This window comes from Lissotriton vulgaris, chromosome 9, assembly GCF_964263255.1.
Source record: "Lissotriton vulgaris chromosome 9, aLisVul1.2, whole genome shotgun sequence".
Lineage (NCBI taxonomy): Eukaryota > Metazoa > Chordata > Amphibia > Caudata > Salamandridae > Lissotriton > Lissotriton vulgaris.
Genome location: NC_141697.1, coordinates 959,591,234 through 959,608,639, shown reverse-complemented (window position 1 = coordinate 959,608,639; position 17,406 = coordinate 959,591,234). Strand labels below are relative to the sequence as shown.

The window sequence follows — 17,406 nt, the reverse complement described above, 5'->3', positions numbered from 1 at the left end:
GGGTATACTGCCTTGCACCTCCACTCTTGTGCAGGCATCTGAATCTACTTTTCCAGATGCCAAAGGTCCGTTCGACAACATTCCTTGTGCGTATGTGGGCCCGGTTATACCTCCTTTGGCTGGGTGTGGAGGGGTTGAGGTAGGGGGTGAGTATGAATGAGCGGAGGGCATATGCACTGTCGCCTGGAAGAGAAAGGGGTCACATTAGACACATGCATACATGTATTCCACCTACCTACTATGTGTTATGGGGGTCTGATGATGTGTCTCACCTAGGAGGTATCCTTCTCCAAATTCGCCAGCCATCAGCCGTGCATATATGCCGCTCTGTTGGAATATATAGGAGTCATGGGTACTCCCTGGAAATTTTGCTACCAGGTCTGTGATGGTGCACTTGGCATTGCAGATCACCTGCACGTTGATGGTGTGTGTAGATTTCCGATTGCGGTATATGTATTCGGTGTCCGCTGGTGGGCAAATCGGAATGTGTGTGCCATCTATGCAACCGATGATTTGGGGAAATTGTGCCATCTGGTAGAAGTCAGCTTTAGTTTGTAGCAGTTCTGCGTGGGTTGCAGGGAAAGAGATGTATTGGTCCATCCTGTCTATCATGGCGTCAAGGAATATGTGGAAGAACCTTGACAGGCTGCTCTGGCTCACCCCTCCTGCTGCTGCTACTCCACTTTGATAGCTGCCAGACGCAAGCAGGTGTAGGCTGCATAGCACCTGGACGTGCGCAGGGATGGCGTGTGCCCTTGGGGTGTGGTGGTCCAAGAATGGCTTAAGGTCCCTGATGAGCTCAAGTATGGTGTCAGAGTCCAGCCTGTATCTCTGTAGGATCTCAGCCTCAGTGAGCATGAACAGGGTTACCCTCTGTCTGTAGACCTGTTCATTTCTTAGCCATTCCCTCTGTCCTTCCTGCTGTAGCCATAGCCACCTCGCAATGACATAGAAAGCTGCCATCCTGCAAGTTGCAATGCATTTTGGGACTGTTTATATGGGTTGGAGTTGGTTACCACCTGATTGCAATCCATGGTAAATACCGAGTGAATTCTACCGATTTTGAGCCGATTTCGGTGTTTCTGTGCCTCCCTACATCTCCCCAACTGTCGGAATCGGGGAATTTTCCGATCGGAGATTCATACGAATCGGCATGTTTTCCGATTCGGATCATGTCCGATTCGGTATTTGTACCGAATCGGTAATTGGACCGAATCGGTGAATTTCCGAATCGGTGTCACTAACGATTCGGTAATTGGACCGAATCGGTGAATTTCCGATTCGGTGTCACTAACGATTCGGTAATTGGACCGAATCGGTGAATTTCCGATTCGGTGTCACTAACGATTCGGTAATTGGACCGAATCGGTGATTTTCCGATTCGGTGTCACTAACGAATCGGTAATTGGACCGAATCGGTGATTTTCCGATTCGGTGTCACTAACGAATCGGTAATTGGACCGATTCGGTCTTTGCATCCGATTCGGTGTTTTTCCGATTCGTTACATATCCGATTTTCGGTATGTACGTATCGGATTCTTTCCCATTCGGTACTCATTCCGATTCGGTTTTCTATCCGATTCTTTCTGTTTTTGGTTCCCTACATCTCGATGGCTGTTTACCGATCGGTAAGGGCCAAAAATCGGTATTTTCGGCCGTTACCGATCGGTAACGCCCTACCTACATCGGGCCCTTAGTGGTCTCGCTAGAGTCTCAGAGAGGACAACTGGGCCCTGGAGAAACTGTGATCTGGTTAGAGTTTGAGAGGACAAAAGGGTCCCGGGGAGACCTTAAGGTCTGACTAGAGTTTGAGGGAGGCAACAGGACCCTGGAGAACCTTTGTGCTCTGGTTAGAGTTTAAGAGTCTACTAGGGTGGGTCTCCTTGAGTATCGGGAGTTAGAAACCTTTTACATCACTATTTACGTATATATTTAGTGCTGTGCACTGAGCGTCTGCTCTCAGGCTCCTGCTTGGAATGTCTATGGACATTGAAATCTTTTATTTGAGTTGAAGGTTTCTATTTAGATTTTCTCCATATAACCACCCCTATGTTGAGGTCTTCCCTAATCTGCCCTAGCAGTCATGTAAATGGGCATCATGTCTACCTGCTGTTGAGAGCCTGTGGGATTTTGTACCACTTCCACTACATTTAGCATTGATGTTTTGATCATCTCTGAACCTAGCAATTTTAGTTTGCATAGTGATTTGCAATAAATGTATTTCACCATAGAAACACAGATGAGGTAAAACGCTCATGAGTTCTATTGATCAAGCCTCCTGGTGGTACCTCAATTGGCAGGATGATCAAATCTGCGGTTTTTCAGCTTGGACTGATAAAGCAAATTGCACATCATTTAACAAAAAAAGACCATAAGCTTGTGATTATATTCCTGGGGCTTGCAAGGCTGAATTTTAACAATGCCCTCCATAGGACCCTTCCTAAGTACTCGCACGCTCAACTCCAAGCAGGGCACAGTGCAGCTGTGGGCGTAATACGAGGGTTAAAGAAAGGTGATCCTATCACTCACAGTTCAGTAAACCGCATTGGTTGTCAGTAGCACCAAGTATTTCCTCAATGATGGTCTCGTGCACACTGGTCTCACTGAAGTATTTTTAGTAGAAATCTAAAAGGTGTAATTCTTCTGTCTCCACCTTTCCAGCACAGTTGCACAACTGCTTTCAGTGTTTCATAGAGTTTTTTTTAATTTTTTAATTTTTTTATTTATTAACGAGAGATTATGAATTGTATCAACCCAACTATGGACCTCAAGCCCACCAACATAATTGTTTCTGCAGAAGACCGACCTCTCATGGATGTATGGTAGTGGTGTCTTTATCATACCTGATGGAGAGTTTGTTCACCAAAGGCTGATATGCAGTTCGGTGCAGCAATGTCTTGTCAGTGGTTAATGGATATTTGTTTCACTTCGGATAAGAGTGTATTTTAGTAGCTGAGATGCAGTTTGGTGATTGTGGAGCTGGAGCAAGTTGCTGGTTTAGTTAACTGCTGTCAGTATGATACCCATTGGCACCTAGTCATTTTCTGTTGTGTTGTCTTTGCTCTCACAATCAGAATTTCCCAGTGCGCAGTAGATTTTTTTCTCTATTTTATGTTAAATGTTGGCTTTGGCTTTTTGTTTTTGTGTTAGTGGTTTTGATAGGAGTTGTATTTGTGTAACTGGTGCTGTTAAGCTGTTTATTATCTGCTTGGTCTTAACATTTTATAATTTATGGTGGATGAGGAGTTTTGAGATGTTGGTATCTGTAGCTCTCTCTCTCCTTTTTAGATTTTGTGTGCAAAGCACTTGCACTGTGCTTGAGAAATCTATTGTTATAATACAAATTTAAAAGGGACTTACATCCCGCCTCCTCTTTTTCCTGGCTACTCATTCGTTCCTGTACATTACACTTACATTTTCTCCATTTCTATTGGCTCTAGCATATGTTCCTGAATTTACCAATGCTTGTTCCTCGTCTGTTTCTCTTATCAGTTTCCCGACGCCAAAATACTGTTAGCATCCGCTTTGGTAGAACTATATTTTCATAAAGTTTTGCCTATAAAAATTGCAGCATATTTATATTACAATTGATCACCCGGAGAGTTTAAGTGATTTGCATAGAATCACAGGCTGTTGCGCAGTGCCACCGAGGCTCCAACTGGATCCTCAGCTCTCGAGCCAGCAGCTCTGGCCACTGCGCCTCATCCTCTCCAATCCATGCTATGTATCAGGTGCTCTTTCTTTCTCCCGGACGATGATTGTTGAAAACAGCTCTTTATTCATTGTATAGGCAAAACCAATGCATTGCCAATGCGTTTTTGACTGTGCTATGTCCCTGACTCTAAAGATTTCCGGCTATCTTTTATGCTGATCTGTTTCTGCTGTCGTTGGTTATTTAACTCCAATTTTGTCTCTTTCCTCGCAGCTGTGATAGGCCTCAGGCTTTCACTGTCCTAGTTCCATTCTAGTGTCACTCATTCTACATTTGCCTCTGTCTCTATTTCCACTGATGTCTCACTCTTTCTGCCTTTCCTGTGTAGTGTTCAGTATCTGCTTTGGTTTCCTATTACCATGTGTCAGTGGCTAGATCTCTGCTGCACTTTTTGACTTTTTGACTCTTTACTTTCTGTCTGTTGTGGTCCATTACAGACTTTCTTTTCTGGTTTCTCTTTTGTAGGATGCAGTTCTGGGCCAGACAACTGGAGCAGGAGATTGAGGGTGTGATGAAGATTTTCAGCGACCCTCACAAGCTGAAAGGGGTAAGTTTTGTTTTCAAACCCCCTATGCTCCCCGTTGTAATGCACTTATTATCATCAACTGATTTGAGCCATTCCCAGTCATACAATCGCTTTCGGAGTCAATGCATTGCGTTGTGCGTCAACTACGTAAGACCAACGTGTCCTTACCACTCCACAGCAGTTACATTTAGCCTTGCTTTACTCTGCGATCTTACTGTGGTCATGTTTGTTCTGAGTTGCTTTGAAGAACACTGAATGTCACTCAAGTTTGAAGGTATTGGTAGAAACCAAGTGCCACCTGCCATTCAATAACATAAGCTGGGCGACCCACTGTCATCATTCTGATTACATCTGCTACACAACACAAAGTCTGTGGTTCAAGAGCAGGATTGACACTTTGAACAAGCAATACTGTTGCTTGCCTACTTGACACATGTACACTGCTAGGACCTTCTCCTTTTGATGGGAAATTTCATATGGGCGCCACTCACCACGAAATCTCTACTCCGCGCCTTCCTTGGGTGCAACTCTCCATACCATGGCTTGGAGAATTTCAGGAGTATCTCAATTCACTCTGTAGTGCTTGGAGTCTCAGAAGCTGTACATATGCAACTGACCTCGAGGAAGCATCTTCACATCTACCAGCTATGTGATAACCGTGATTTCCTTTGTGCTTATTTGTTGCATGCCGCCCTTCTGCTTGTATTGCTTTTGTTTGCCATGCATTACATTCCCAGTTTTAGCCGATGTCCTGTGGATTGTTCGTGCCTGTCATTTTATGTCCACACTACGTGTCCTGAGAGTTTTAATAGTTTGTGTGCTTGCTATACTGTATTTACTGTACATTATTATTATTATTATGTTTCTTATATAGCGCCTGAATCGACCCCCGAAGGGGTATCTCCGCGCTTGCCTTGGGAACCCGTCCTGGCTTTTCCCTGTGAGATAGCCCCTACAGGGCATCCCCATGGTGAAAGCCAGGCATCCCGCCGCGGGGGGGCCGTTGTGGAGATTAAGCAAGCTTAATGCCCAGAGTTGCAGAGTGTGAACCCATGATTAGGTCAGGCACCGAAGCGAGAATTATCGAGTCCGTGGACATTTGAGCTCAAGACCCTGCCGCGTCGGGAATTGAACCCTGGTCCCGGGTCTGACCTCTGCTTCAGGGTCTGCCTGCTCTAACCAGTGAGCCACACTTCTCCACATGTATAGCTTTGTGTATGTTGCATACCTGCCAGCTCACACTGTGACATTGTGTGACATACAATATCGGCTTCCATCACACGGTCTCTGATGAGGAGCCACATCACACGGTGGCAGGGAAAACGAGCTAAAAACCACTATAAATACTGGTTTTCCAGCTCGTTTTCTGATTCTTTGAACTGCCAATGTCCATTAAGAAGTGTCAAACCCCCTCCCAAGATATCCGCACCAGCATCAGTAAGTTTTTTTTTAGGGGGAGGGGTTTTGGGGGCAGGGTGGGGCTCAAAAGTGCCTCTACTGCTTCTGGGCATGAGGCCTCGCCCCCTCCTCACACGGTGAGATTGTCCTTCAAGTTGGCAGGTATGATGTGGTTCTGTTTAAATATATTGTGTATATGACAGTTTGATGTGTGTCTCCTCATATCTGTTCTGGTTACAACTGTGGCCCGTTTTAGTGCCTGTCCTCGATTGCGGTTTGTGATGCCTCTTGTTCCGCATGTGTTTCTTTATGCTCCTGCTCTTTGTTCCCTGTAAATAGTGGTTCTTTATGCTCCTGTCTTTCGGTGACCATGCTAATTGGTGTCACTGCATGACTGTTTTTTATTATGCCTTTGTGTCTTCCCTGCGCTCTTTGTTGTCAGCGTGCAGTTGTTCATTTTACGACTGGCGGTGCATTCTGCTCTGCTCCTGTTGTCAGCGATTGTGTATGCCTTTGCTCATGGCGCACTCTGTCTAATTGGTTTCTTTTCGCCTGAATTTGTGTCCAAGTGCATTGTGTTTTTGTCTGTGGACTGTCTTTGTGCCTAATTTTACCTTCCCCACTGCTTGTTTTTAATGTATATTAGTTTCTTATTTTGTGCTAAGTCGTGCTGAGCCTGGTCTGGTGGCTCAGTGGACTAATGCGTCCACTGCTGGGGCCTGTGTTCGACCTCATGCTCACAGGCTCAAATCTCGGAGGGTCCACTCAGCCTTTCATCCATCTGAGGTTGATAAAATTAGTACCAATGGAGTTGGGTAACAAGAAACATCTGTTATTCAGTGCCAAGATACCTACGGGTGAACGTGCGCTTTACAAATACACATGTTATGCTTGTGATCCACGCTGTTTTACCCTGAAAATGGTTTGGAGGCCACTTGCTTTTCCCACAAGTCTACCTCTTGTACTCGTATGTGCAACTGTACTTTATGCTCTTGGTATGTGAAGATGTTTCTTTTGCCTGGGCTTGTGTGCCCATGCCCTGACCACCGCAAAAAGAACAATTGATGGACAGAATGCAGAACAATGTCATACAGCCGCGGTCTGTAGTGGGAGTACTAGCCGGGCGGTGAAGTGGGGAGGGGGAAGGGCAGGGTGGGGGGTAGTAATGTATGAATTACGGAGTTTAACAGGTAAGTAAACATATAAATAAATACAACGAATTTCGTTGTGCGCACTGAATCGCATTTGGTGATGCAGTGAAAGCAACGAAATTTGTTTTATTTATTTTTATGTTTACTTATCTGTTAAAGTCCATAATTCATAAATGACTACCCCCCACCCTGCCCCTCCCCACATCACCGCCCGGCCGGAACTCCCACTACCGGCTGCGGCTGATGTCATATATTCACCCCAGTACAGAGATATGGGCCTACATGCATCGTTTTTTTGTTCACCATGCCGTTCCTGTTTTAACCCAGCCATATGCAAATCAGTCTTGACCCTGTGCCTCATGGGAGCAGTCCAGCCCGAACTGCCAGGCCAGGTCCTCCCTAGACTGGAAACAAGCATCCTAGGACAGGTTTTTGGGTTTCACCATCTGCACAGAACGGATGTTGGGGCGCTGTTGGCAAATATTCTCTGAAGCTTAAAAGAAGGGAAGTATAAGTAGCAGGTAGTGGACAGCTACACTGGTAGACGGAAGGAGCAGCAGCCGATCTGTGTGCACCCAGGCAAGTGGTGTCAAATTATTGTGCAGAGACCAATTACGCATCCAAGGTCCACAGCGTGCACCTGCGTGAATGCCCCCATCGTTTAAACATGGGGATGTTCCTAGCAATGGATGTGCCCCCCCCCGTCATAACCTCTGTTCCCTATTTACATTAGGTGTAATGATTGTCATTAGGCCTGGGTGAAATTTTAATTATGACAGAGTAATTTCAGTAATTAGCCTTACTATTGCGATGCGAAATTATGCAATTACTCCAGCCTGAGTAAATAAGAGTAATTTGGGGCAAAAATCCTACTGCAGGAGCCCGGGAACAACGAACGAAAAGAGACAGAGACTGCGTCCTACTGCTGTTCATGTTCTGCAGCATTTAGTTCTATTTTGCTAGAGTAAAATGCATCCTCAGGACTATTTTGGACACAAGGGTGCATTTTGCACTACGAAAATAAGCACTAAATGCTGGATTACGCTTCTCACACAATTACGTATAATTACAGATACGTTTGGTGTAATTACGAGTAATTACTTTTAGTTACACCCACCCTTAATTGTCATATTTTGAATGTCATGTGCGTCAACTTTCCTCTGTTAAGGATGGGAAAAACTTCTTCAAGCATTGAACATGTACAGTAGGGCCTTCCATGGGGTCTTGTGTTGGAGTGGGCATAAATTGTGTGATTTGCAATAGGGTAATTGCATGAATTACAGCAAAATTAGGCGAGATTGTGTGGAATTAGGCAAGGAGCATAAACCAGCATTTAGAACTATTGCCGTAGTGCAAAATGAACCCTCAAATCCAAAATGGACCAGAGGATGCATTTTGCACTAAGAAATTAGCACTAAATGTGTAATAAAAGTTTCGCCCAGGCCTATTCTAGTGCACCGATGGAAGCCTTTATGCTCATCATAGGCTGATTACTTGGATAACTGCTGGTGCATGGCTCTTGATATTCCCAGACATCATTTGCAAGCCTTTGTTGTGTACTTGCAATGTAGACTGGGCATCCATACACTGAACTTTTTGAACAGAAATTAAAAAACACAAAACTGATTTAATTTTTTCTGAATGGCCGAGGTTAATTATTTTTGGGACATGTAAGTTTTCACTTCACCTTGAATAATGCCACCAGCAAAATCCCTCCTGGAGAGCCAGCTTATCTTCCTCCAGCCCACTTACAAGACAGTGGGGGTCTTCTCACTAGTGCTGACAGACGTGGCGACTTCAAGGCCACCACCTCTTTTGCCGCCAGTCCCAGAGCCTTTTACTGTCTGCCAGTCAGAAAGGAAACATCAAACATATCCTTTATGATAGAATCAGCTCCATGCCTTTTATGATAAGGGACCCTGCTTTCTTGCTAGAAATTAGAACATTGGAGAGGATGAAGCATTATGTCCAAAGCTGCTGACTTTGTAACTGGGAACCAGGTTCGAGTCTCACCGTTGGCTCAGTATCCAGGGCCAAACTGGGAACACAAACCGGCTCTGGCAATTCAGTCAGACTGGCCGCGAGGGAAGTAGGTGCGGTTGTAAAACACGGCAGCTAGTTTTTGTACAGGGGGGCGGAATTGCAGCACTGCTGCACCCTGGCCGCTTGTAGCATAATCAGCCCCCACCAGTCCCAAACCAGTCCTCTCCCTTCCGGCCCACCGGGAAAACGCCTGGTGCACGCTATGGCCAGTCCAGCCCTGTCAGTATCCTGTGTTTCTGGGCAAATCATTTAATCTCCCTGTGCGTGAAAACATTAATATGTTCTTGGGTAATGTAACCAGTGCTTGTGTAAAGTGCTCCAATACTGTTGGGTCAAGTTGCGTTATATATACCTGCAACAAAAACAAAGAAACCATGCCAAAGCAGGGATCTCCCAGTGCCCTGATTGCTGACTCATGTTTTCAGAACCTGTATCCAAAAGGCTATCAAAAGGAGAGCAATCCACTTCTTTGTTGGTATGGCCCACTGTGCCTCCATTCCAGTCCTCATCATCACCCTCTTAGAGAGTTGCTCTCCAGGAAAGCACTAGAGACAGCAATTTCCTCCCAAAATGTCCACCCCTTACATGCTCTCCAGGTCCGATGCTAAGGTGGTTTTCGAATCATATCCAGGGAAGGTGTTAATACTTTTCAAAGGCCCCATTACGAGTCAGCTGCTGTGGTATTCTGGTAGACCTACCACTTTGGCGAATTCAGAGTGGGCCGATGTTCCAAGTGCAGAAATGCCTGGCTTAGTTCCAGCAAGTGCATTTCCCATCCTGCTAAAACCAAATTGGATACACAAGTTAATCCCCATCCCAGAGACTTTATTTCCTGCAGGGTTGGAGTTTCCAATATCAACACATTTCTAAGTCAATGTCCCCACTTCACACCCCTCAGGGTCATGTTGGCCTAAAGGGCAATCTGGTGGTGCATGAAGGGCTGGTCTGACAGGTCACTATGTGGGCCTGCCTTTTGGCTGTTTGTGGGCCTGTGTTATGATCTGGTAGGCTGTTTTTTCTTTCCTATAACCACAAACATTGCCTGCAGCACAAGGGCATCCAGTCACCCATATCTTCAAAAAACATATAAAAACTTGTCTTTACAAGGTCAAAGCTGCCCTGATTTGCAAATGTGCCACATTTTTTGTTATCTGATTTGCGAATGGGGGCCATTTTTATTTTGGTGCCAGACCCATTTTCTGTTCCTGCTCGACCTTGCACCCCCTGAATTCTGCGTAACTCATATTGGGGCCCAAGGTCTGTAAAATAATAGTTAAGTTAGGTCAGGCAAATCGTGTGCAGCTTGCCTTTTCAGTCAAGATTTTTCAATTCACTGAAACGACTATACAATTTATAACCTAGGGCTTGATTTAGATTTCAGCTGAGTGGTTACTCTGCAACAAACGTGACTGAGATCTCTTCCTCTCAATTACAATTGCATTATATCCAATAAGGCCGTCAGACTGTTGGGCTCTGTTTTCTGCATGGATATGACCATGGTCCTGCCTTAACTTCCAAGTTATGTTCTCTCATTCACTTGCACCAGTGGTGGTTCCTTTTCTGACTATTTGTCTGTTCCATGTTACCTCAGTCTCTTATTCTACCTTCTCTGTGTCTTTGGTTTTCCCATACTCTATTCTCTTGGTGTGACGTGGCTTCTCTTTCACCTATACGTGTGTCTCTGATCGCTTCCAATTGTAGATGATGCTATCAATTTACCTGTGTTTTTGCATTTCTTCTATTGCTTTTTGTGTGTAATATAGCCAGTCCTTCTTGTCAAATTAGGTTTAGGGAGACATTTCAAGATAAAATCTTCCCTTTACTGTACGAGAAGGAAAAGCGAAACAAAAAATTCACTCTTGCTATGATGTCACAACCCCTTCAGTCTGTCAGAGGGAATAGTATTCAGGGGTGGCTCCTCCGTTGGAGCGGAGGAGCATCACCCCACTTAAAATACCCCCCAAACCCCGACAAAATAAAATGGTAATTTATTACCATATAATTTTCATCCCCGTCCCGAGCCAAGTGTCAGGATGGGGGCGGGACCGCTGCTAAGTGACAGCAGCAGGGAGGACAGTGGTCTGTCTGATTCACTTGTTTAAACTGCGCATGTCTTTATGGCCGGCCGTCTAGTTATGGTCAGCCACACAAGCGCACATTAAACATCTCTAACCCAGCTGTCAATCCACATTTGTAAAGCGCGTACAATCACCCGCACGGGTCTCTAGGCACTGGGGGCCGTCGGGAAGATTAAGCAAGCTATTGCCCAGAGTCACATGATGCTGGGCTGATCCGCTGCCGGGGATCAATCCGTGATCCTCAGATTCCGGAGTCAGTCGCCCTAGCCACGGCGCCAGACCTCTTCCACGTGGATCGCTGAGTGAGGCCTCTCACTCCAATCAGGGCGCTGCTCTTAATGCTGCATGAAAGCAGCAACATGATTGGTCAAGGGAGTTGCTGCATTCAGTTCCGGTGGTGAGAAGAGGACTGGAGTCTAGGACGTTACGTTCAGGTACATTTTTATTAATTTTTATTTTATTTTGCGCATGCACGTGCTCAGCTCTCTCTCCCCGTAGATGTGAGCTGCCGCTCATAATATTATTAACTCTTTGTCGTATGATATTATCAGCACTGTGTGTGATATACTGTAGCTTCATTTAAATCAACTTTGTGCTATTATTTGTTACTTTTTGTAAAGTCATGTATGTCGATTGTTGCAGATATTTTGGCTTCTCTTTGTACTGCACTGCCATTGCAGGCATGAAGCCTATGGTGCACACTCTCTTTAAGATTTGTGCTCGAAGGAGTATTCTTGTCTGAGAGTGTTCTCATGCAGTGACTGCGTGGCTGGCCACGTCACAGGTTCCAGGCATTACAGGAATAAGTAAAGTATTAGAAAAGAGTCTTGCGTTCCCGATTTTTCCATATTTGTTATATTAAATATATTTTCCAATTGGGAAGAGAGGCTCTTGTAAGTGCCATCAAGAATGGCCCTTAAGTCTCTCCAGGTGACAGAGACTATTAATACATGGTATGCGGACTTTGTATCGTGTTTATTATGCCGACTATCATTTCCCCACAGCACTTAATTGCTTAATTAAACAGCACTGCAGTTGTAGGTGGCAAAGTGCGAGTGGGCTAGTTGAGGAGGGCAGCTGGGGCATGTTGGGAACCCTCCTAAACAAAAAACGGCAATCACTGCAGGTAAGACACCGATATTGAGAGCGTATTGGTGTTTATCCTGTAGTGATAAGTCTGCAAATCCTCAACTGCGACTATTACAAAACACCAGATGCGCAACCCCAAAGTTTGGGCTTTGATATGTTCACAAAGATACTTCTGTGGAAAGTCGATAGCAGGAATCACTCTCTGGCAGAAGACAATAGGTCTGTCAGTTAAAACGGAGGCCATATTAACAAAGTGCCCTGGGGGGGGCAACAGGCGTTTGCGCCTGCTTTGCACGCCACGGGGCACTTTGGTATTACAGAAGGGCTGCAGATGCTTGTGCAACCCCTTCTGTAATACCGATGGCTCTCGCGCATCTAAAGTCCCAGCGCTATATTTAGGGGGCGTTCCCTCATTTGCATAGGGGTGTGTCACATGCAAATGAGGAATGCCAATGCCTCTGCGCCGTATTACAGACTCCGGGGCAGAGGAAAGGAAATTCTCAGGAGGCACACTGACAGTGCACCCATTGAGAGCAGCCCTCTGGAGGGGGAAAAAGGGTCCTATGCACCACCCAGACGTCTCCTTGGAGGTGGGGGCAGTCACTGACTGCAGCCTCCTGCAAGAGGATCTCTAATCCCCTTTAAAAGTGCAGGCGGTTTGCTGCCTGCACTGTGAAAACATGGAGCGCCTTCAAAGCAGCCGCTCCGTTTTCACATGAATGCGTTGCCCTGGGTGCAGTGCGAATTCGAGGCTGTTCTAGGGGCAGCGCATTCACAATAATGCTGCGCATTTTCCTGGAATGCACCAGGTGCACCTTTTAAAAAAAAATGCACCCAGCGCACTCCAGGAAAATGCGCTGCATCTGTAATATGGCCCCAGGAGTCTTCCTGTGGTCGACTGTCCACAGAAGCATCTACGTGAGCATCTCAACGCCCAGAATCCAGGGCTGCGACTGGGGTGTTCTGTAGTTGCCGTTGAGTTCTCTGTTCTACCAAGTTAAAGCGATAGTAGGAAGGAGGTGTTCGGGATTGGCTAGTCTCCCTTGTGCAGAAAATGGCCTGTCCTCTTGCCGGGCCGCAAGCTTCAGCCTTCCATCTTTAGCACACTCACCCCTCACTGACTTCCCCTGACAGATTATTTCCGTCAGTGCTTCACATTCCCAGCAGCCTCCTCACACAACGGGGAGGGCGCGCGGGGACCTGAAAATCTGGCAAGCGCCTTGTTTGCAGAGAATCAGCTGTTTTGCAGAGATAGTTGTGCAAACACGGAGGGCTGCTCTTCAGCTCTGCGCGTGCGTGTGCATTTGTGTGTACACAGGAAAACTGGGCCAGGTTTGGAAGTTGATTCACAGAATCAATTAAAACGCTGCCCTCGGTTCTGCTCTCTTGGGCCCTGGGTAAAAAAAAAGGCGGGAAAGCCAGCTCCCGCCGCTGCTCTTTAAGATGCATCTGCAAAATGCAGGCAGCAGAGATTGGGGACAGGAGAGGAGGAGGCAGCGAGCGCTCCCGCGACACCAGGAGTGAGAGCTATTTAGGAAACGGTGTCATCTCCCCCCCTCAAGCTGCGCCGGGTTTGTAGGAATCCTTCTGCCACTTCTCATGCTGATAAGAGGTGCTTGGTTGTCATTAAGGATGCAAGAAGCGGCCTCTTATCGCCAAAGCTGGCTGCCATGGAGTCTCTGTGGATGCTATCGCTCAAAAGGGGGGAGGCAGGAACAGCAGTGACTTGGCACGGATGCGACAGCGAATAATGGGAACTGCTTTGCGTCTCCGCGTCCCCTGTCATCTCGCTGGCGACGTGGCTCGCGGAGGTTCTCTGAGGCTGGTGCCAGCGCCGGGCCTCTCTGATCCGGCTTCCCACGGGCGGACCTTGGACCATGAGTTGAGGCGTTTTGGCAACTAGAGAAGCATTGGGCAATCTCCGCGGACAAATACCTGAACCGCAGACGGCCTGCGGCAGGTGGAGTAACATCCTCTTCAGAGGTGCTACCCCGGAAGTTGTTTTCTAGGCGGCATAAGGTGGCGGAAGAGAGTGTCGTGGTTGCCACTAAAGCTAATGCTGGGGTGGTGGTGGTCTCTGAATTCACTCTGATTCTGCCCTGCATGTGCTCGAATAGAACGATCTGTAATTTCTAGCACCCTCGACAGTTGTATGTGTTTAATTGCATGCATTTATTTTGAATATATTTACCTCGGATGTTTCGCATCGGATCGCATTTAGTTTGGACCCATAGGGTTATGTACATTTATTTCTTATTTTTATGATTTGTTTTTCTGTTAATATTTTGTGAAGTCCTTACCATTTTAAGTTTCCTTAAATTCATAAACAATTCCTTTAAATCCCCAACTTCTTTAATTCTAACTAAGCAACCCATAATTTCCCTATATGATTTTTTATACACACACATATGTATATATGTGTGTGTGTATGTATTAGTTATAGTTAGGGCTTACTTACCATAGGAAGAGCATTTTTTGGCTTGCCAATCATTTTGGAGCCAGTTGTTGAATCTGCACCAAATTTTCACAAAGAAAATTTCACCCCCCTCAGATCCTTCTTTAAAAGTTTAATGGTGATCTGTCAAGCGGGGGCCGACATAAATGACGGGACCCACAAAGAAATTTCCACATGCGATTTCCATAGAGATTTTTTGAACAGCGTTGCAGACCAAACAGCTGAACTGAATTATATCAAATTTGTCAAAAATCTAGATCTTTACCCACAAAGTGTGCTTTATGTGATTTAGCGTGAATCTGTTCAGTCATTTTTGAAAAATGAAGGTTCAAAATGTATATATATCTGGACAGGATCAGGTCACTGAGTCCTGAAAATTGAAATCTAAAGTTATAAGGGGGCATTGTGGTAGTACCAACACTCCATGAACCTTGTGGGGGTGACATAGAAGGACCAACCTGGGCCGAAAGTAAAAATAAAAATGTTGTTTTGGGTTGCCTCCATCCTGCATGACTCTTACGGGAGCCAGTAGGACTCGCCTGCCTCCAGCAAGACTCTCATGGGAGAGCTGGGACTGGGCTGGCTCCCACGAGAGTCTCACAGGATCTGAAAAACATTTTTTAAACAAAAGGGGTAGTTGAGTGTCTGTAGTGGATTGGCTTGGTACGTGCAGATGGCTCTGTGGCTAACCCATGCTGCATAGAGCCAAAAGTCTTGCATGGCTGGAGGTGGCCGCCAATGGGTGGTTAGGTGTAGGGCCTGCAACAACCCACACCCCTTGTATGGCTGAAGGCCATGCACAGTGGGGGATTGGCCGCATGGAGGGGTTGGTGAAGGGTCTGGCCAAATATATATTGAGAGCACTTCGAGCAGCTCACCAAAAGGAGCAGGCCACACTGCCCACGAGTCGGTGTGGCTGAAGATCTCGGTGGAAGAAGTTACCGGAGGTTGGGGTACTTGGATCCCAATGCTGTTGTCGCAGAGTTGCCAACAAACATATGCACTTGCAAAAGTACGCAGTGCACAGGGGTTTGGTTAATGCAGCCTCCACAAGAGATTTCGTCCTCAGACTTGGAGAGAGGGAAGCTTGGGCCTCAGAAGACGTAGATAATCACTACCTGTGTTGTTGAACTCTTTGGAATCCGCAGAAGCTCAGTATCAGCAGACCAGTCAGCAGTGTTGAGGTGCCTACGAATGTAAGGGAAGACTCCTTCAATCCAAGGGAGATTACTTTGGTTGTCCTTGGTGCTTAACAGGCGTTGGAAGGTTCCTGTATAATGCACAGGCAGAGATGATGCAGCAGACAGGAAGGGAGACAAAGTCAGGCCTAAACAAAATCCAGAGTGCAGTGGTTTCAGGTCTGAACCTTATCCCATGATGAATCTAGGTTCCTACACCCAGGTAAGCCCTTAAATACCCTAGGAAAATGGTTGGGAATATTCAGGGGACCCTCCCAAGTGAGGGTCTGGATGGAGGGGGTTTACTCCCCATGTCCTTTGTCCAGTTTCGCGCCAGAGCGGGAGCTAACGGCTCCTAGGACTCGTTTGAACTGGACTATGCACAGGGACACCAAATGTGCCCCTCATGCAGACTTCAGGCGCTGGCAAGCACACCCACCCAGCCCTAATACACTAAATCTTGTCTGGGAGGTAGTCACACCTCCCTGTGACAGGATGCCTATTGTTCTGCCTTTCCCTGCTCGAGCGTGGCTCAGCAGCAAGAGGGCAAAAATGTGTCTCTGGTCGTCAGCAACCTTTATGTGCTGTCCGGGTCTAGAAGGTTGGTACCGGGAACACCGAGAGCTTAATGGAAGGCTCTTCCAGTGCTTGGAATCATACCACCCACACCATTTACGGTGATTCCAACATGTTTGAAACCAAACATGATAGGAATCGTTGCAGCCGTTTTCGAGATAGTCATCGTGCGGTCAGACGATGCCCTTCTATGTAGTATGTAGCTGCTTAACTGACAACCTGGGAGAATGAACTCCGTAGGCTGCAGGGGTGTCTTGCTCATGCAGGGGCATCTTCTCAATTAAAACCAGGCACCCTGTCCTCAGGATTGTAAAGGCCTGCTAGAGAGGTGACTTATAAGTTTTATATGCGGTGACCCTTAGATATAGTAAGCCTATATCTTTAGTAAATGGCGCATGGACTAACCTACACAGGCTGCAATGGCAGGCCTGTAATTCCATTTTGAATGGTCGCTCATGGGTGGCATAATGCATGCTTCAGCCCATGGGAGACCTCTGGGGTACCTATGCCCTGGGTACATGGGTACTATACACTGACAAGGGTACCCCAGTTTCCAATCTGGGATGTACCTAGGTATTAAACACAACAGTGTAGGGAGAAAGCAGATAGACTGGGGTACTGATTAGCAGGATCCCAGTCAGACTAGCCAAAAACAGCATCACATCAAGCAAAAAGTGGGGGTACCCTTAAGAAGCAGATCCTACTTTTCTTCAGTGGGTGACCTTTTGTTGAAGTATTCTTTATATCAACCCACATCATTCATCATTTTTTAACATATTTCTACGATACTCAGCCTTGCATATTTATGTATACTAGTTCTCTGACATAATGCCATAGACACTGTAAACAGACTCACCACATGTTAGCACTAGCCTTCCTTGTTTGTTTTTTTGTTTATAGCTAGCAATTTGTTTATTTAATGTACAATTCAGTGAATGTGAAAATGTCTTAATATATATATGAATAAATACAAACTCTGTAAAAATCATCTATACACACACTATTTGTAAAAAAATTATTTTGTATAAATACACTGATTTTATAACATTTGATGGTTCTTAATTTAAGGTGCTAAAATTCCATATACCAATTTTAATATTTAATATATATATAAACCTTCAGTATATAAAGCATACACCTTGAGACTGTTCAGTTTCTGTACATAGAATGTATTCTTTCACTTCAAAAACCCACTTGTTT

General features: G+C 45.9%; 1 protein-coding gene across 1 annotated transcript in view; it reads left to right on the top strand.

Moving 5' to 3' along the window:
• The window catches only part of LOC147692612 (voltage-dependent calcium channel subunit alpha-2/delta-2-like), a 1,295,379-nt gene that overhangs the window by 98,892 nt on the left and 1,179,081 nt on the right, over positions 1-17,406 (top strand). Inside the window, exon 2 of the mRNA XM_086939541.1 lies at positions 4,178-4,259. Within this exon, the coding sequence (XP_086795667.1) occupies positions 4,178-4,259 (82 nt within the window). The remainder of the gene's footprint in view (positions 1-4,177; positions 4,260-17,406) is intronic.